Genomic DNA, 22,520 nt, shown 5'->3' with positions numbered 1-22,520 from the left:
GGCCTGAAAATTAATTTAAGACTTCTAAAAAACCACTTACTCGCCCAGGACTAAATAATCAACACTCAATATTTAACATTACCAATAATTCTCCCAATTACTTAAATCTTAAAACTTCAAGACAACATATAGTAAATTGATCATCTTGTTTGTTATACATTGTAATGCGACAAATTTGTACAACTATGATGCTTCAATATTGAAATGTTCAAATTTCATTGTTTCAAATACTAAATTGTACTTTATATTGTAAATTGTTTATGATCATTTTTACCACTGAACTTTTCATTGCTTGTTAATCTTAAGTTAATTTTAATCCTGCCGATAATGCTCTGCATACAAGGAACTTTTGGCACGTTCACCCGACTACTATAATTACTTGTACAACTATTTATCATGTCCAAATAAACTATATGAATATAAATATGAATGAAAAAAAAAATTATCTTCCTCTTGCCTCCTGCATGTCTGCTACACTTCCTACATGTCTGCTACACTCCCTGCATGCCTGCTACACTCCCTACATGTCTGCTACACTCCCTGCATGTCTGCTACACTCCCTGCATGTCTGCTACACTCCCAGCATGCCTCCTACACTCCCAGCATGTCTGCTACACTCCCAGCATGCCTGCTATACTCCCTGTATGCCTGCTACACTCCCAGCATGTCTGCTACACTCCCAGCATGCCTCCTGCACTCCCAGCATGTCTGCTACACTTCCTACATGTCTGCTACACTCCCAGCATGCCTCCTACACTCTCAGCATGTCTGCTACACTTCTTGCATGCCTGCTACACTCCCTGCATGTCTGCTACACTCCCAGCATGCCTGCTACACTTCCTACATGTCTGCTAAACTCCCTGCATGTCTGCTACACTCCCAGCATGCCTGCTACACTTTTTACATGTCTGCTACACTCCCAACATGCCTGCTACACTTCCTACATGTCTGCTACACTCCCAGCATGCCTGCTACACTTTTTACATGTCTGCTACACTCCCTGCATGCCTGCTACACTTCCTACATGTCTGCTACACTCCCTGTATGTCTGCTACACTCCCAGCATGCCTGCTACACTTTTTACATGTCTGCTACACTCCCAGCATGCCTGCTACACTTCCTACATGTCTGCTACACTCCCTGCATGCCTGCTACACTTCCTACATGTCTGCTACACTCCCTGCATGTCTGCTACACTCCCAGCATGCCTGCTACACTTCCTACATGTCTGCTACACTCCCTGCATGCCTGATACACTCCCAGCATGCCTGCTACACTCCCTACATGTCTGCTACACTCCCAGCATGTCTCCTACACTCCCAGCATGTCTCCTACACTCCCAGCATGTCTCATACACTCCCAGCATGTCTCATACACTCCCAGCATGTCTCATACACTCCCAGCATGCCTGCTACACTCCCAGCATGTCTGCTACACTCCCAGCATGCCTCCTGCACTCCCAGCATGTCTGCTACACTTCCTACATGTCTGCTACACTCCCAGCATGCCTCCTACACTCTCAGCATGTCTGCTACACTTCCTACATGTCTGCTACACTCCCTGCATGTCTGCTACACTCCCAGCATGCCTGCTACACTTCCTACAGGTCTGCTACACTCCCTGCATGCCTGCTACACTCCCTGCATACCTGCTACACTTTCAGCATGCCTGCTACACTTCCTACATGTCTGCTACACTCCCAGCATGCCTTCTACACTCCCAGCACGTCTGCTACACTCCCTGCATGTCTGCTACACTCCCAGCATGCCTTCTACACTCCCAGCACGTCTGCTACACTCCCAGCATGCCTGCTACACTTTTTACATGTCTGCTACACTCCCTGCATGCCTGCTACACTTCCTACATGTCTGCTACATTCCCTGTATGTCTGCTACACTCCCAGCATGCCTGCTACACTTCCTACGAGTCTGCTACACTCCCTGCATGCATGCTACACTCCCTGCATGCCTGATACACTCCCAGCATGCCTGCTACACTCCCTGCATGTCTGCTACACTCCCTGCATGCCTGCTACACTCCCTGCATGTCTGCTACACTCCCTGCATTCCTGCTACACTCCCTGCATGCCTGCTACACTACCAGCTTGTCTGCTACACTTCCTGCATGTCTGCTACACTTCCTGCATACCTACTACACTCGCAGCATGCCTGCTACTCTTCTACATGTCTGCTACACTCCCTGCATGCCTGCTACACTCCCTGCACACCTGCTACACTTCTATCATGCCTGCTACACTTCCTGCATGTCTGCTACACTACCAGCATGTCTGCTACACTCCCAGCATGCCTGCTACACTCCCTGCATGCCTGCTACACTCCCTGCATGCCTGCTACACTCCCTGCATATCTGCTACACTCCCAGCATGCCTGCTACACTCCCTGCATGCCTGCTACACTCCCTGCATACCTGCTACACTCCCTGCATACCTGCTGCACTCCCTGCATACCTGATACACTCCCTGCATACCTGCTACACTCCCTGCATGCCTGCTACACTCCCTGCATACTTGCTACACTCCCTGCATTCCTGCTACACTCCCAGTATACCTGCTACACTCCATGCATACCTGATACACTCCCAGCATGCCTGCTACACTCCCTGCATGTCTGCTACACTCCCTGCATGCCTGCTACACTCCCTTCATGTCTGCTACACTCCCTGCATACCTCTTACACTCCCTGCACAACTGCTACACTCCCTGCATGCCTGCTACACTCCCAGCATATCTGCTACACTCCCAGCATACCTGCTACACTCCCAGCATGCCTGCTACAATTGCAGCATACCTGCTACAATTCCAGTGTACCTGCTACACTCCCTGCATACCTGCTACACTCCCAGCATACCTGCTACACTCCCAGCATACTGCTACACTCCCAGCATACCTGCTACACTCCCTGCATAACTGCTACACTCCCAGCATACCTGCTACACTCCCAGCATACCTGCTCCACTCCCTGCATACCTGCTACACTCCCTGCATAACTGCTACACTCCCTGCATGCCTGCTACACTCCCAGCATACCTGCTACACTCCCAGCATACCTGCTACACTCCCAGCATACCTGCTACACTCCCAGCATACCTGCTTCACTCCCAGCATACCTGCTACACTCCCTGCATTCCTGCTACACTTTCATAATGTAGGTCCTGTTTAGCATTTTCTTCCAGAACAGGCCTTATCACTACACGAGCAAAATTTCCACAAGCGAGCAGACCTCAAGGCAGGTTCCTTGACACTGGTGAGGGCCTCTTGCTCTTGATCTCGGGAATTGTATCTCATTTGTTTGTTGGACTATCTTATTGAAACTAGGGCAATGTATGATGGAAAGATGCTTCTCAACGTACACCAAAAATGAAAGAAATCTAAGCATAAATAATGGAGTTCAATTTTCAGCAATTAGCCACTCCTTAGCAGTAATTTCAAATGGTTTTTATGGTTGTATTCTCGTTTGTTTGGTCTCATTTGATAGAATGGAAGATATATTACAGAAATAGATATGATTTTAATTTCTTTCACGACGAAAAGTATCTTGAAATAGAGCTCAACCTAGGAGAAATGGTCCATTGCTTGGCTGTTTCAGAGTAAACAAATGACGTCACTGTCCATTCCAATATGCAGTCGTAAATTATTTACACAATTATTGCAATAAGGAATAACCGTAAAGCTTATATTTGTGTGAATAAAAATTGCAAATTATTTATATAATAATAATAATAATAATAATAATAATAATAATAATAATAATAATAATAATATGTATAATAATACGTATAATAATAATAGTATAATACAATAATACAGTAATAATTCTCCATGGGGAAGTGGAACAGAATTCTTCCTCCGTAAGCCATGCGTGTTGTAAGAGGCGACTAAAATGCCGGGAGCAAGGGACTAGTAACCCCTTCTCCCATATAAAATACTAAATTTAAAAAGAGAAACTTTCGTTTTTCTTTTTGGGCCACCCTGCCTTGGTGGGATACGGCCGGTTTGTTGAAAAAAAAATAATAATAATTAATAATAATAATAATATTAATAATAATAATATATATATATAATAATAATACATATATAATAATAATGTACTACATATAACAATTATAATAGACGGCTTCAAAAGGCCATCACTAGATGGCAGTGTTTACCACAACAAAGAGGGAGCGGTTGTGGCCGCCTCCACCTGTTACATAATGACATATTGCATTCATTCTAGAGTATATATCATGTTTCTATGTTATTTTTATTGTTTGTTGTGTCATATTAGATGAATTGTGATATATAAATAAGCCATATAGATGATATTAGCGAAATTATTCATGAAGTATTTTGCCTGGTCTCCGGACAAACTCTCGTCCACCGCCAACACCACCCATAGCACTACATGCATGAATTACATATTTTATTCATTCTACAGTATGTTATTTATATTGTTTATTATGTCATATTAGATGAACTGTGATAGATAAAAAAGCCGTATAGATGATATTAGCTAAATTATTCATGAAGTATTTTGCCCGGTCTCCAGACAACCTCTTGTCCACCGTCGACACCGCCCATACCACCACATGAATGATATACATATTTTATTCATTTTAGAGTATATATCAGGTTTGTATGTTATTTATATTGTTTATTATGTCATATTAGATGAAGTGAGATAGATAAATAAGCCGTAGAGTTGATACTAGTGAAATTATTGAAGTACAGAATTCCACTGGAACGGATTAATTGCATTTCAATTAATTTAAATGAGGAAAATTGACTCTGCAAACGAGCAAATCCAGTTGCAAGCAAGGTCATGGAACGGATTAAACTCGCAAGTAGAGGTTCCACTGTACTTGGTCTCAGTCTCACAATGTACCTGGTCCCAGTCTCACAATGTACATGGTCCTAGTTTCACAATGTACCTGGTCCCAGTCTGACAATGTACCTGGTCCCAGTCTCACAATGTACCTGGTCCCAGTCTCACAATGTACCTGGTCTCAGTCTGACAATGTACCTGATCCCAGTCTGACAATGTACCTGATCCCAGTCTGACAATGTGCCTGCTCCCAGTCTGACAATGTGCCTGCTCCCAGTCTGACAATGTACCTGATCCCAGTCTGACAATGTACCTGGTTCCAGTCTGACAATGTACCTGGTCCTAGTCTGACAATGTGCCTGCTCCCAGTCTGACAATGTACCTGCTCCCAGTCTGACAATGTACCTGGTCCTAGTCTGACAATGTGCCTGCTCCCAGTTTGACAATGTGCCTGCTCCCAGTCTGACAATGTACCTGATCCCAGTCTCACAATGTACCTGGTCCTAGTCTGACAATGTGCCTGCTCCCGGTCTGACAATGTGCCTGGTTCCAGTCTGACAATGTACCTGGTCCCAGTCTGACAATGTACCTGCTCCCAGTCTGACAATGTACCTGGTTCCAGTCTGACAATGTGCCTGCTCCCAGTCTGACAATGTGCCTGGTTCCAGTCTGACAAAGTACCTGGTCCTAGTCTGACAATGTACCTGCTCCCAGTCTGACAATGTGCCTGGTCCCAGTCTGACAATGTGCCTGCTCCCAGTCTGACAATGTGCCTGCTCCCAGTCTGACAATGTGCCTGCTCCCAGTCTGACAATGTGCCTGCTCCCAGTCTGACAATGTACCTGCTCCCAGTCTGACGATGTAACTGCTCCCAGTCTGACAATGTGCCTGTTCCCAGTCTGACAATGTGCCTGCTCCCAGTCTGACAATGTGCCTGCTCCCAGTCTGACAATGTGCCTGCTCCCAGTCTGACAATGTACCTGGTTCCAGTCTGACAATGTACCTGGTCCTAGTCTGACAATGTGCCTGCTCCCAGTCTGACAATGTGCCTGGTCCTAGTCTGACAATGTGCCTGCTCCCAGTCTGACAATGTACCTGCTCCCAGTCTGACAATGTACCTGGTTCCAGTCTGACAATGTACCTGGTCCTAGTCTGACAATGTGCCTGCTCCCAGTTTGACAATGTGCCTGCTCCCAGTCTGACAATGTACCTGATCCCAGTCTCACAATGTACCTGATCCCAGTCTCACAATGTACCTGGTCCTAGTCTGACAATGTGCCTGCTCCCGGTCTGACAATGTGCCTGGTTCCAGTCTGACAATGTACCTGGTCCCAGTCTGACAATGTGGCTGCTCCCAGTCTGACAATGTGCCTGGTTCCAGTCTGACAATGTGGCTGCTCCCAGTCTGACAATGTACCTGCTCCCAGTCTGACAATGTACCTGGTTCCAGTCTGACAATGTGCCTGCTTCCAGTCTGACAATGTACCTGGTCCTAGTCTGACAATGTACCTGGTCCCAGTCTGACAATGTGGCTGCTCCCAGTCTGACAATGTACCTGCTCCCAGTCTGACAATGTACCTGGTCCCAGTCTCACAATGTACCTGGTCCCAGTCTCACAATGTACCTGGTCTCAGTCTGACAATGTACCTGATCCCAGTCTCACAATGTACCTGATCCCAGTCTGACAATGTGCCTGCTCCCAGTCTGACAATGTGCCTGCTCCCAGTCTGACAATGTACCTGATCCCAGTCTGACAATGTACCTGGTTCCAGTCTGACAATGTACCTGGTCCTAGTCTGACAATGTGCCTGCTCCCAGTCTGACAATGTACCTGCTCCCAGTCTGACAATGTACCTGGTCCTAGTCTGACAATGTGCCTGCTCCCAGTTTGACAATGTGCCTGCTCCCAGTCTGACAATGTACCTGATCCCAGTCTCACAATGTACCTGGTCCTAGTCTGACAATGTGCCTGCTCCCGGTCTGACAATGTGCCTGGTCCTAGTCTGACAATGTGCCTGCTCCCGGTCTGACAATGTGCCTGGTTCCAGTCTGACAATGTACCTGGTCCCAGTCTGACAATGTGCCTGCTCCCAGTCTGACAATGTGCCTGGTTCCAGTCTGACAAAGTACCTGGTCCTAGTCTGACAATGTACCTGCTCCCAGTCTGACAATGTGCCTGGTCCCAGTCTGACAATGTGCCTGCTCCCAGTCTGACAATGTGCCTGGTCCCAGTCTGACAATGTGCCTGCTCCCAGTCTGACAATGTGCCTGGTCCCAGTCTGACAATGTGCCTGCTCCCGGTCTGACAATGTACCTGCTCCCAGTCTGACGATGTAACTGCTCCCAGTCTGACAATGTGCCTGCTCCCAGTCTGACAATGTGCCTGCTCCCAGTCTGACAATGTGCCTGTTCCCAGTCTGACAATGTACTGACAATGCCTGGTCCCTGACAATGTGCCTGCTCCCACTGACAATGTACCTGCTCTCTGACAATGTACCTGGTTCCAGTCTGACAATGTACCTGCCTAGTCTGACAATGTGCAGTCAATGTGCCTGCTCCCAGTCTGACAATGTACCTGCTCCCGGTCTGACAATGTGCCTGCTCCCAGTCTGACAATGTGCCTGCTCCCAGTCTGACAATGTGCTCTGACAATGTGCCTGGTCCTAGTCTGACAATGTGCCTGCTCCCGGTCCAATGTGCTGGTTCCAGTCTGACAATGTACCTGTCCCAGTCTGACTGCTGCTCCCAGTCTGACAATGTGCCTGCTCCCAGTCTGACAATGTGCCTGCTCCCAGTCTGACAATGTGCCTGTTCCCAGTCTGACAATGTACCTGCTCCCAGTCTGACAATGTGCCTGTTCCCAGTCTGACAATGTACCTGCTCCCAGTCTGACAATGTGCCTGTTCCCAGTCTGACAATGTACCTGCTCCCGGTCTGACAATGTGCCTGCTCCCAGTCTGACAATGTGCCTGCTCCCAGTCTGACAATGTGCCTGCTCCCAGTCTGACAATGTGCCTGCTCCCAGTCTGACAATGTGCCTGTTCCCAGTCTGACAATGTACCTGCTCCCAGTCTGACAATGTGCCTGTTCCCAGTCTGACAATGTACCTGCTCCCAGTCTGACAATGTGCCTGTTCCCAGTCTGACAATGTACCTGCTCCCGGTCTGACAATGTGCCTGCTCCCAGTCTGACAATGTGCCTGCTCCCAGTCTGACAATGTGCCTGCTCCCAGTCTGACAATGTGCCTGCTCCCAGTCTGACAATGTGCCTGCTCCCAGTCTGACAATGTACCTGCTCCCAGTCTGACAATGTGCCTGGTCCCAGTCTGACAATGTGCCTGCTCCCAGTCTGACAATGTACCTGCTTCCAGGGTAACTCTACTTCCCTGCCTCTGAATCTTAACATCAAATTTTTTATTTCTAATACTTGTACTTTTTCTCACCACCTTACTCTGTCAAATGTGCACTTTGTATACATTATTTACAAAGTCACAATCAGAGCAAGCCTCTGACAGTAAAGTCACTAGATAAACAACTACTCAATGACTGGTGTGTGTGAGGAAGGTTTCAACCTCTACATCATCCTACATACAAGAAACAACATTGAAGCTACATATGAAAACATCCTCACCAGGGAAATGCTTTTCACTACAGTATATTATCAATATACAGTGGACCCCCGGTTAACGATATTTTTTCACTCCAGAAGTATGTTCAGGTGCCAGTACCGACCGAATTTGTTCCCATAAGAAATATTGTGAAGTAGATTAGTCCATTTCAGACCCCCAAACATACACGTACAAACGCACTTACATAAATACACTTACATAATTGGTCACATTCGGAGGTAATCGTTATGCGGGGGTCCACTGTATTTATAACATTATAGGTAGTAGGTTGGTAAACAGCAACTGCCCAGGGAGGTACTACCATCCTGCCAAGTAAGTGTACAACGAAAACCTGTAATTGTTTTACATGATGGTAGGATTGCTGGTGTCTTTTGTCTGTCTCATAAACATGTAAGATTTCAGGTATGTCTTGCTGCTACTACTTGCACTTAGGTCACACTACACATACATGTAGAAATATATATATTGACACCCCTCTGGGTATTCTTCTATTTTCTTTCTAGTTCTTGTTCTTGTTTATTTCCTCTTATCTCCATGGGGAAGTGGAACAGAATTCTTCCTCCGTAAGCCATGCGTATTGTAAGAGGCGACTAAAATGCCGGGAGCAAGGGGCTAGTAACCCCTTCTCCCGTATAAATTACTAAATTTAAAAGAGAAACTTTCGTTTTTCTTTTTGGGCCACCCTGCCTTGGTGGGATACAACCAGTGTGTTGAAAGAAAGAAAGATTTATAACATATCTCCATGGGCAAGTGAAACAGAATTCTTCTTCCGTATGCCATGTGTGTTGTAAGAGGTGACTAAGATGCCAGGAGCAAGGGGCTAGTAACCCTTTCTCTTGTATATAATACTAAGCATAAAAGGAGAAACTTTCGTTTTTCCTTATGGGCCATCCTGCCTCAGTGGAATACGGCCGGTGCATTGAAAGAAAGATTCATAACACTGTGTTTAGGTTCTGATTTCCATAAGACTGATGCACTGAGGTATTTATGTTTTTGGTAATTTTTGCTACATATAAAATAGTCATTAAAGAATATCAAAGTTAGTTCTCACACTGTACACTAAAATATACAGCAGGACCTCAGTACTCAAAATTAATTTGTTCCAGAAGGCTGTTCAAGTGCTGATCTGTTTAACCCTTAAACGGTTCAAACGTATATATAGGTTCTTACGCGTAGCGCCCCAAACGTATATATACGTTTTGTTTTTCTTGCCTTCAAATTTGGCTCAATTGGCCTGAGATGCCTTGTTAGCATAGAATGGGTCCTAACACTCAGTGTTTACCTGGAGTTTACCTGGAGAGAGTTCTGGGGGACAACGCCCCCGAGGCCCGGTCTGTGACCAGGCCTCCTGGTGGATCAGAGCCTGATCAACCAGGCTGTTACTGCTGGCTGCATGCAAACCAAAGTACGCAGTATTAAAAAAATCTGGGACCACTTAGTACGATGTGGGAGCGCCAGCTAGAGCAAACAGTGTGGCAAACACCAAGGATTCACTGATGTAATGTCATATTAACACTCCTCTTTTAAGAGGAAAATGATGTTAACCCCAAATTTAGGGTTTGTCTATCTCTGTATCTCTGTCTATCTCTATCTCTGTCTTCCTCTATCTCTGTCTCTGTCTGTCTCACAGGTACACATAAATGCAAGTATACATAGTGTAAATTACCTAGGATAACCCAAAAAAATCCAGACAAAGTGCTATACTCTGCTTGAAGATGTGAGTAAAGGTGATGATGACAGTCTTGTGGCTCTCTGAAACAGAGAGCTAGATGGATAGACAGATAGACAGGGAGCTTGACAGACAGACAAACAGACAGACATGTTTGTGTACCAGCAAAAATAAACAAAGTGAGGGCGATGCTCATCAAATATCACCTCTAATCTTTTCTTATCAGCTGCACCCTCCCCCACCCTCGTGTATGCTCATCAAACGTCAGTTCTTATCAGTTATCTCATCTTATCATGTCACTGTCAGGGGTGGACTTTGTTTTTCATGCTTCAAGGGAATTTATTATAACCTATTATTATTATTATTATTATTATTATTATTCCTCATCTTCTTCCTCTTCTTCTTCCTCTTCTTCTTCTTCTTCCTCTTCTTCCTCTTCTTCTTCCTCTTCTTCTTCCTCTTCTTCCTCCTCTTCTTCCTCTTCTTCTTCCTCTTCTTCTTCCTCTTCTTCATCTTCTTCTTCATCTTCTTCTTCCTCTTCTTCTTCCTCTTCCTCTTTTTCTTCCTCTTCTTCTTCCTCTTCCTCTTCTTCCTCTTCTTCTTCCTCTTCTTCTTCCTCCTCCTCCTCCTCTTCCTCCTCCTCTTCCTCCTCCTTCTTCTTCTTCTTCTTCCTCCTCCTCCTCCTCCCTCCTCCTCCTCCTCCCTCCTCCTCCTCCTCCCTCCTCCACCTCCCTCCTCCTCCTCCCTCCTCCTCCTCCCTCCTCCTCCTCCTCCTCTTCCTCCTCCTCCTCCTTCTTCTTCTTCCTCCTCCTCCCTCCTCCTCCTCCTCCTCCTCCTCCTCCTCCTTCCTCCTCCTCCTCCTCCTTCCTCCTCCTTCCTCCTCCTCCTCCTTCCTCCTCCTCCTTCTTCCTCCTCCTCCCTCCTCCTCCTCCTTCCTTCTTCCTCCTCCTTCCTTCTTCCTCCTCCTTCCTTCTTCCTCCTCCTTCCTTCTTCCTCCTCCTTCCTTCTTCCTCCTCCTTCCTTCTTCCTTCCTCCTCCTTCTTCCTCCTGCTTCCTCCTGCTTCCTCCTCCTCCTTCCTCCTCCTACTACCTCCTCCTTCCTCCTCCTTCCTCCTTCCTCCTCCTCCCTCCTCCTTCCTCCTCCTCATTCCTCTTCCTCCTCCTCCTCCTCCTCCTCATTGTTATTATATACTTCCACATATCCAAAACATTGCTGAAACATATAAATACTTTGCATATATTCCAAGACACTAGTAAATGGCTAAGGCAGATGTAAATGTCCACCTGTGAGTGTGTTTGTGTCAATTTGAGTACAGTTTCAGTACCTAATACTATTGTCAGAACAAAGACTGGTTATAAAATGAAAAGAACTACTACAAATTGTAATTATCAGAACATAAAAATTACATAAAATAATATGAAAAATAGAAAAAAGGGTATATCGGCAACACTTCTGCAAGCGGCAGGACTCGATGTTGCTGTCACATGAGCATCCAGTGCCAACTTCTCGGCCTCATATCTCGGTAAGTACTGACCCTAATTTTTTTTTATTCTAAAACATGTCAAAAAATGTGTTCTTTTTTTCTATATAAAAAAAAAAGATTTTTTTTTTTTTTCAAAATATTCGGGGCGCTGTGCGAGTGAACGTATATATATGTTTGGACCGTTTAAGGGTTAAGTACTGAACAAATTTTTCCGGTAAGGAATTATGTAAATTAGATTAATCTGTTTCAGACCCACAAAAATACACTTACAAAAGCATTTTAACATGAAGTTTACAATCCTAGCATGCATAAATCTATAAAATGAAGGTCTCAGAAACACTATCACCAGCTAACCGTTTTTCATTGATCCAAATCAACAATTTCTCAACCTCTTCAATTGTCTGTGATCTTTGTTTCGTAACTGCTTTCACCCCTTTTACAACATCAGCCTTCTTAATGGCCTCTTTATATTTTAGTATCACAGAGATCATAGATTTCGCCATATGAAACTCGGTAGCAAGATCAGACACACGGGCGATGCTTTCATATTTCGGTATGAGTTCTTTTTTCATTTCTATTGTGACTAACCAATTTTCTTTCTGGTTGTGTTATTACTAATCCTCTTAGGCTCTATGGTGACTTATTTATACAAATAATATAAACAACAAAAAATGTGAAGAAACACAAAATACTTTACAGCAAAGTTCAGTGGAGTTTTGCACTGAGCGACAGCTGCGGGGAAACTGACGCACACTGTTTGGTCAAGTGCCGAGCAAATGGTTGATTACCAAACAATTTTTTTTTACCAAACAAAGCATTCGAATACCGAATCGTTCAAGTTGGGAGCTGTTCGAGTACTGAGGTACTACTGTTTTTACATAAATAATTTTTTCTTTTATAAATTGCACATCAGGGCTCTAATTTGTAAGTGCATTATGCAAAATTATGTAGAGATTTTCTCATCATCTCAGTCACTTGGGAAAAGTTTTTAGCATTAGTTATTCAGTGTAACAAATGTTATTCATTAATCAGGATCATTTTCATCCATATTACAGGGTAGTAACTGAAGGTGGGCTTCTACTGCATTAAGTAGCATTGCACACCATGCTAGTTCTCCTGTAAACAATGAACTATGCAGCCTCACCTCTGATCCAGTAGTAGCTGTGATGCTTGGGCCAATATCTATCGCTGTCCTCCTCACCTTTGAGCCGATTATGATCCGTAGATTCAGCAGGAAATAGGACATCAGGAAAAAGGCGATCAAAGGAATATCCAGGATAACGAGGACGGTTTTCCACATAATTGCGAACTGTTGGTTGTAACCTTGACATGAAGTCTTGTGATGGGGTTCCCAGCTGTTCTGTAATGCAATGATCCATCATTTTAAAAAACATTCTTATAACTAAAAAGCCATTCTTATGTTGTTTACATTTTGAGGATAGATTAAAATTGTACTATCAGAGTTTACACACAGTCCTTTTCTGATTACAGTTTTTTTTATAACATAACAGATACAAAAATGGTGCATATGCTACTTGAACTAACAGTTTTTTAATAAATCATCAAGATTGCCTATGTTACCTTTAGTGTGCTGTAACATATCAATACTCCAGTTACTTCATGTACTGCCCAATATATTAAATAACTTTTTGGATGCCATCATTTATTCTAGTACAGAATGTTTTAATGTTGGCTACTGGTATCTAGAACATACAGTCACATACAAACTCCCACAAGAACATCTTGAAAGGCATAATGTCAGGGGAGCATGGGGGAGGAGGGACATTTCATTGGGGTATCACACTTGATCCATCTGTCAGGGAACTTCATGTTACAATAATTACACAATCATATCCATAAAACTGCATTTTTATGTTTATTGGTATAATAAATTTTGAAACTGGAAAAGGACTTTATTATTAACATTTGTTACTTATTTAATCTATAACTTCATCATATATTTTTTATAAGACATTTACCATTTTTCCCCACACAGTTTTCTAATTTTTTCATTCTTTATTGATTACATAATGATCACACCACATGTCATCTCCAGCAGCATCTTTGTTGAAACATTTAAAGCCCATGTTTAACACCCATACAAAAGTATTCACACAAATATACTCTGATAAATTCACTTTTTGTGTCTATTGAAAAATACATTTATTTCCACATAATCCTCATTAGTCCACCTATCTTCTTTCTCCTCATCTATTTTATTATTCATCTCACTTTTCTTACCTGCTTCTGAACCTAAAACTTGAACACTATGGGGTCAGAGGACACTCTCTCAATTACTTAAAATCTTATCTTAACAATAGGAAACAGTATGTATGCACAAATGGCATCAACTCCACTACACAACCTGTTCTTGTTGGAGTCCCACAGGGTAGTGTCCTTGGCCCATTTCTCTTTCTCATTTACATCAATGACCTCCCAAATGCACATAAACTCCTTAAACCAGTTTTATTTGCAGATGACACTACCTATGTCTTCTCTCCCCCAAACCCAACTATATTAACAGACATTGTAAATTATGAACTACTAAAAATATCCACTTGGATGACTACCCACACACTTACTCTCAATATAGACAAAACCTACTTCATACTATTTGGAAACAGAGCTTCAAATGTACAGCTAAACATATTGATAAATGGTTCACCCATTTCAAGACACAACAGAGGGCAAATTTCTAGGTCTCCACCTTGACTGCAGTCTCAAATTCCAGACCCATATACAGCAAATATCCAAGAAAGTCTTCAAAACAGTAGGCATCTTTCCAAGATATGGTACTATGTACCCCAAACAGCTCTTCTAGCTCTTTACCTCTCTCTCATTTACCCTTACCTCTCATATGGTATTTGTGCATGGGCTCAACCACAGCAAATCACCTTAAACCTTTAATAACCCAACAAAAAGATGCTGTGAGATTGATTACCAACTCCTGCACTAGACAGCACACTCCACTGCTTTTTGAGAACCTTAATTTGTTTAATATGCAAAACATCCATACTTATTATTGTGCCTACTACATACACAGAACATTATACTTCAACATTAACTCTCCTCTCAAACTCCTACTTGATAACTACAACAGAACACACAGGCATAACACAAAGCACAAATCCCTGTTCGATATCCCATGTGTCCATCTCTCTCTATGCAAAAATGTTATGCATGTAAAGGGCCAGAAGATCTGGAATTCATTACCAGAACAATTTAAGGCCCTACTTAGAAATCACCTCATCACCCAAAATTAACCAGACAAACACTATACTTAACACCTACCAGTTACTCAAAAACCTCCTAAATAATTTCTGACTGCTCAACTATTTGATCATTTACTTCAAACTTAAAATTGTTTCAATTTCATTATTGTAAATTGTGCTTGTTGATTGCTCAACTATTTAATCAGTACTCCAAACTTAAAACTGTTTAAATTTCATTCTTTGAAACTGCACTAAATTGTAATTCCATTTCTCCAGTTGCCCACACTCATAGCTATTTCACTAGAACTCCATTTGTCCTATCGACTGAGTACAAGAAACTGCCCATTTACTGATTTCAATTACCCAATAAAGTGGTCAAAAATTGGCAATTTGGCCAATTTCACACATATTTCAAAAGATGCCAATCTCTAAATCAGGTCCAGAATAAACAATGCAGACATTCCTAGCACTAAAATAACATTCTCTCTGCTCATTAGTCACGTCTCCAGGTCCCTCTTATATTACTCTTGCTTTCCATTTTGAATTTTTATTCACACAAAAACTAGAAGATTTACTGATATGCAGACTACTGAATTATTGTAATAATTGTATAAATAATGTCAACCCATTTATGACTGCATACTAGACTCACCAGTTAGACACGTACTGGACAGTGGCGTCATTTGTTTACTCTTGAACATCAGCAAAAATTGAACATTTCCACTACCCTGAGCTCAATTTCAAGGTACTTTTCGTCATGAAACCAATCAAAATCATCTCCATTTCTGTAATTTATCTTCCATTCTATCAAATGAGACCAAGAAAACGAGACTACAACCATAAATACCACATGAAAATACACCTCGAAGTCAGCATTTTAAACCAAAAACACGGGAGTTTTTTTTTCTCATTATGAACTGCGTACTGCAAGATTTTTTTTATACTGTGCACACTGGCCATGCAGACCCATTCTCTCACATGTAGGTCTACCAGCTTTCTCCTGCTAGATTTAAAGCCACTAGAATTTTGGCATAATACTGTACTACGGCACCAACACTGGCTTGCAAGCTGTAGTACTATGACACCAACAGTGAAAGGGTTAACTTCCTTCTTTTAGACACACTCTCAAACTCTTCCACCAGCATTTGTAACTGCTTGTCCGAATCTACCAGAAGCACTGCATCGTCAGCAAAGAATAACAGTTACAACTCTCACTTGCATTATCTCTGTAATGCCACACCTATTCTCAACATACTGGTGTATAGATATACACTTTTTTTACAGCTAATCTGTACACAGTGGAACTTCAGTTTTCATCATTAATCTGTTCCAGAATGTCTGACAAAAACAGAATTCGAGAAAATCTGAAGCAATATTTCACATAAGAAATAATGTAACTCCAATTAATTCATTGCAGACCCCCAAAAGTATTAACAAAAAATACATTTTATGGAGAATAACTATAGTTTTACATACAGAAAACAATGAGAAATAAATATAAAGGACTAATGAAATGGATAAATGAACATTTAGCATCACTTTTACCTTTATTGAAGACTCTTGTTGGCATATGGAAGACAGTGAGGAGGGGAGAGAGAGGAGAGGTTATCTCTACCACCATCACTACCACCATCTACCACAATCACTACCACCCTCTACCACCATCACAACCACTACCACCATCACTAACACCCTCTATCACCATCACTACCACCCTCTACCAACGAGAAAGAAAGCCAGACTGACTCAGAACACATGGGATGCTTTGTGTGAGCGTGGGCGGACACATTCGGTATGGTGGACAACTATCAACTCAACAAAAACCGAGGTGATGAACGAAAACTGGGACAAAATTTTGACAAAAAAAAGTTATTGAAAACCGAATTCGACAAAAACCAGGGCAAATGAAAACCGAGGTTACACTGTGAACAGGTCCACATCCCTTTATCTGAAATTCGAAAAGTTCAGAAAACCGAAGTTTTTCATGGAGTGTGAAGCGCTAGTCATCTCTATATAACTCCAACGCCACCATGTGGTGGCATGATCCAGCACTGACAGCCAGAGTGGCAGGTGTCAGTTATGTCTCAGTGCTTGTAGTGTTCACACGTGCACCTGCTGTTTGCTGATATTTTATTTTTGCTTATTATTTTGTGACCGTGTTTAATTTCATTGTGAAAATGTCAAGAAGAGCTGCAGATACCCCTATGGGTAACAGTGAGAAAAAGAAAAGGAAGCATCTCACACTATCAATAACGCAGAAAGTAGTTACTGCAGAAGCATGATCATGGTGTGTCAGTGCAGTGTCTTACTGTAGAATATGGTGTTGGAACTACCAATGTTTATGATTTAAAGAAACAGAAAGACATGTTACTGAAGTACATGTATTATAGTGACAGTAATGACCAAAAACTAATGAAAAATAGGAAAACACTGCATAGGGCAAAAAATGAAGATCTTGGCCATGTGTTAACCCTTTGAGGGTCTGTGCCGTAGAGCTATGGCTATACGTTGAGGGTCCAAACCGTAGATCTATGCCATGAGCTTAGCTCACTCTGATAGGCTGTGAGCTGTAAATTTGGGCCTAGATATGAGAGAATACATCTATGTGGTATGTGTGCACCACATAAAACAAATCCTGCAGCACACAGTGCATAATGAGATAAAAAGAGAACTGAGACCATAATTTTTGATTAAAACAGCGACTTTGCAATGTTTTTTTGTATGTTTTTATAGTTGTATTTATGATTTCTTGGTCTCATTTGATAGAATGGAAGATATTTTACAGAAATAGAGATGATTTTGATTGATTTTAGTAATGGAAATGGGTTGAAACTGAGCTCAAAATAGCAGAAATGTTAAATTTTTGCCAATGTTCAAGAGTAAACAAATGATCCCATACGTCTAATACACGCCACCTGGTGGGTCTAATATACATTCACAAATGTGGTGACATTATTTATACAATTATTACAGTATTGCATAACAGTAAATCTTCTATTTTTTGGTTTGAATAAAAATTCATTATGTGAATAAAAAATTAAAATGGAATTCATTTGTAAAGCCTGAAAACATAACTAATGAACAGAGGAAATGTTAGTTTAGTTCCTGGAATGCCTGCATTGTTTATTCTGGATCCTATTTTGAAATTAAAATAGTGGAACCTCTACTTGCGAGCATGTCCATGTGCAAGTTTTTCCAAATACGAGCAGTTGATGGGTCGATTTTTTGCTTACATACGTGAGCAAAATTTCCACAAGCGAGCAGACCTCAAGGCAGGTTCCTTGACACTGGTGAGGGGCTCTTGCTCTTGATCTCGGGAATTGTATCTCATTTGTTTGTTGGACTATCTTATTGAAACTTGGGCAATGTATGATGGAAAGATGCTTTTTAACACATACCAAAAATGAAAGAAATCTAAGCATAAATAATGGAGTTGACTTCTCAGCAATTAGCCACTCCTTAGCGGTAATTTCGAATGTTTTTTATGGTTGTATTCTCGTTTGTTTGGTCTCATTTGATAGAATGTAAGATATGTTACAGAAATAGATATGATTTTGATTGCTTTCATGATGAAAAGTACCTTGAAATAGAGCTCAACCTAGGAGAAATGGTCCATTGCTTGGCTGTTTCAGAGTAAACAAATGACGTCACTGTTCATTCTAATATGCAGTCGTGAATGGGTTGACATTATTTATACAATTATTGCAATAAGGAATATCAGTAAATCTTATATTTATTGTGTAAATAAAAATTACAAATTATTTATATAATAATAATAATAATAATAATAATAATAATATGTATAATAATAACATGTATAATAATAATACGTATAATAATAGTATAATAATAGTATAATAATGTAATACAATAATAATAATAATAATAATAATATATAATAATAATGCATATATAATAATAATGTACTACATATAATAATTATAATAATAGACAGCTTCAGAAGGCTGTCACTAGATGGCAGTGTTTACCACAACAAAGAGGGAGTGGTTGTGGCTGCCTCCACCTGTTACATAATGACATATTTTATTCATTCTAGAGTTTATATCATGTTTCTATGTTATTTATATTGTTTATGTCATATTAGATGAACTGCGATAGATAAATAAGCCGTATAGATGATATCAGCGAAATTATTCATGAAGTATTTTGCCCGGTCTCCAGACAATCTCTTGTCCACCACCGACACCGCCCATACCACTACATGAATGACATATTTTATTAATTTTAGAGTATATATCAGGTTTCTATGTTATTTATATTGTTTATTATGTCATATTAGATGAAGTGAGATAGATAATTAAGCCGTAGAGTTGATATTAGCGAAATTATTGAAGTACAGAATTCCACTGGAACGGATTAATTGCATTTCAATTAATTTAAATGAGGATAATTGACTCTGCAAACGAGCAAATCCAGTTGCAAGCAAGGTCATGGAACGGATTAAACTCCCAAGTAGAGGTTCCACTGTATTTTGAACTTTTGCATTAAATTGGCCAAATTACCAATTTCCGATCACCTTATTTTGTAGTTGAAACAGTTGACCTGGCGATTTCTTGTGCTCAATCGATAGAATAGAAGCAATACTAGTGAAATAGCTAAGAATTTGGTCGACTGGAGTAATATAATTGGCCTAAAATGGGAATCAAAGTCAACAAAATCGCCGATGTGTAAATATCGTAGACACATCAAAATTTGCGAGAGCATAATTTCGTCAATTTTTCATCAAATTTTGTACTTTTTGTTTTATTACCTTTAGAAAAAGATTCTCTATCATTCATAAGAAAAAATAACAAAATTATTTTTTGAAAATTCTTGGACACTGGTGCGCACTTTGAAATTTAGCCTTTGGACCCTGAAAGGGTTAATGGAGTGGATTCGACAACAAAGTGAATGTATGCCACTGACTGGCTTGCTGGTCATGAAACAAGCTAGAATATACCATAAATAACTGGACACTGAAGGCAAGTGTCAAAATTTAGATGGTTGGCTGCAGAAATTAAAGAAGCATAATGGTGTAATATGTCTGAAAATCTATGTTGAAAAAGCTTCTGCTGACCATGAAGCAGCTGAGAATTACATTGATGAATTGCCAAGATAACATCTGATGAAAACCTTAGTCCTGAACAAATTTACAATGCTGATGAAACAGCATTCTACTGGTGCTATGTTCCTAGAAAAACATTAACAATGGCTGATGAGAGAGCACCAACAGGCTTTAAGGATGCTAAAGACAAGTTAACTATTCTTGGGTGTGCCAATGCTGCAGGCACACACAAGGTGAAGTTGGCAGTGATTAGAAAACGCAAACATCTGAGATGTCTGAAAGGTGTACGTAATTTACCCCTGCATTTTTATGCCAACAAGAAAGCATGGGTAACCCAAGAAATGTTTTCCAAATGGTTCAATAACCACTTCGTACCAGCTGCACGAGGTCATTGCAGGCAAGCTGGACTAAAAGAAAACTGTAAAATTTTATTGTTCCTGGATAACTGCTCCGCACATCCCCCTGCCGAACTTCTTGTGAAAAGTAATGTTTTCGGCATCTACTTGCCCCCTAATGTGTCATCTGTATTGCATCCTTGTGACCAAGGAATTTTAAGCTCAATGAAGAGCAAGTATAAAGGCTATTTTTTCAACTGCATGCTTGCTGCAGTCAACAGAGGAATAGGAATCCAAGATTTCCTGAAAGAGTTCAATGTTAAGGATGCCATTTATGCAGTTATTAATGCTTGGAAGGATGTTGATAAATCAGCATTAACAAATGCTTGACACAGACTTTGACCTAAAATGATGTCTGATGTAAATGAACCTAGAGATGAAGACTTTGAAGGATTTTTGTGCACTGATGAGATGATGATATCAAACCTTCAAGCTTACGCTAAAAGTTTATTGGACAAAAGTGTAAATAAGTTACAGGAAGCTGACATCAAAGAAATGCTGAAGACTGGCAATGATACATCTGTTGTGCATTCTTTGAGTGATGGTGAAACTGCTGAAATGGTGTTAAATACAAATAAGAATAGTAGTGATGATGATGATGACATTGAGAACACAGGTAAAAGAGTCCCCATAGACAATATGGTGAAAATGTGTGATCAGTTAATTGCTGGCCTTGAACAATATGCATCTATCAGTGAGCAAGGAATTATGGCAATTTACTCAGTTAAAGAGAGACTGATTAGACAGAAACCTATGTTAATAAGACAGATGACACCTGAAGAAGTCTTTAACCCTTTCAGGGCTGAGAGGCCCTCTCCTAAACTTGTTCTCAGGGTCGAAAATTTTTCGGAAAAAAAAATTATTTTTTCTTATGAAATGATAGATAATCTTTTCCCGATCATAATGACACCAAAAGTATGAAATTTGATGGAAAACTTATGGAATTATGCTCTCACAAAGTTAGCGGTCTCGACGATGTTTACACATCGGCAATTTCGTCCACTTTGAGCCCTATTTTCAGCCAATTCCAGTATACTGGTCGACAAAAATGATAACTATTTCACTAGAACTCCATTTTTTCTATCGAATGAGTACAAGAAACCACTCATTTACCGATTTCAACTATCCAATAAAGTGGTCAGAAATTGGTAATTTTGCCAATTTCACACAAATTTCAAAAGATGCCAATTTCCAAATAGGGTCCAGAATAAACAAGACAGACATTCCTGGCACTAAAATAACATTTCCTCTGTTCATTAGTCACATCCCCACGCCCCTCTTACATTTCTTTTGCTTTCCACTTTGAATTTTTTTCTCAAAAAAATAGAAGATTTACTGTTATGCAGACTACTGCATTAGTGTAGAAATGGTATAAATAATATCAGCGCACTTGTGAAAGAATATTAGACTCGCCACAGAATACAACCATAAATACCATATGAAAATACAGTGCAAAGTCGCTGTTTTAAACCAAAAACATGGTCAAGGTTTTGTTTCTCATTATGCACTGTATGCTGCAGGATTTTTTTTATACTGTGCACACTGACCACGTAGACCCATTATTTCATATGTATGCCTATCAGCTTTCTCTCGCTAGATCTGAAGGCTCTAGAATTTACGCATACTAGTACGTCAATAACCCTGGTGCGTAAAACGTACTAGTACGTCGGAAACCCTGAAAGTTAAAAATGCCGTCTGTAAATCATCTTGAGAATGATGTTCCTGGTCTATAATTATCCCATTTCATATATCAATATATTACTCTATAAATAAACCATAGTAGTATTTGTAGTTTTTATTTGTCACACTTAGTGTGAGTTATTTTTTTTTTTATTATCACACCGGCCGATTCCCACCAAGGCAGGGTGGCCCGAAAAAGAAAAACTTTCACCATCATTCACTCCATCACTGTCTTGCCAGAAGGGTGCTTTACACTACAGTTTTTAAACTGCAACATTAACACCCCTCCTTCAGAGTGCAGGCACTGTACTTCCCATCTCCAGGACTCAAGTCCGGCATGCAGTGTTAATGTTTGATTATGGGGTGCTGCCCTAGACCCCACCTTCATTCTGAAATTCAAAAAATTCTGAAATTCGAAACACTACTTGCCCCAAGGGTTTTGGATAAATGGATGTGCACCTGTACTGTACATGAAATAACCTTGTTGAAATGACACATTCCTGTTTAAGGCTCACTTTTACTGAGCCTCATTCTTTATAACTTTCAGAATCCTACCATGTATTC

At 41.0% G+C, this 22,520-nt stretch overlaps 1 protein-coding gene and 1 long non-coding RNA gene across 2 annotated transcripts in view; one reads left to right on the top strand and one right to left on the bottom strand.

The window, feature by feature from the left end:
• The window catches only part of LOC138852521 (uncharacterized), a 52,597-nt gene extending 39,767 nt beyond the window's left edge, over positions 1 to 12,830 (top strand). The window contains exon 3 of the long non-coding RNA XR_011391849.1: positions 12,660 to 12,830. This is a non-coding gene — a long non-coding RNA (uncharacterized lncRNA). The remainder of the gene's footprint in view (positions 1 to 12,659) is intronic.
• The window catches only part of LOC128688052 (stress-activated protein kinase JNK-like), a 1,031,745-nt gene that overhangs the window by 103,230 nt on the left and 905,995 nt on the right, over positions 1 to 22,520 (bottom strand). The window contains 1 exon segment of the mRNA XM_070083800.1: positions 12,806 to 12,964. Coding sequence (XP_069939901.1) covers positions 12,806 to 12,964 — 159 coding nt within the window.

Source organism: Cherax quadricarinatus, chromosome 10 (genome assembly GCF_038502225.1).
Source record: "Cherax quadricarinatus isolate ZL_2023a chromosome 10, ASM3850222v1, whole genome shotgun sequence".
NCBI lineage: Eukaryota > Metazoa > Arthropoda > Malacostraca > Decapoda > Parastacidae > Cherax > Cherax quadricarinatus.
Note: the sequence above shows the minus strand (reverse complement) of the source record. Positions and strands in the feature narration are given on the sequence as shown.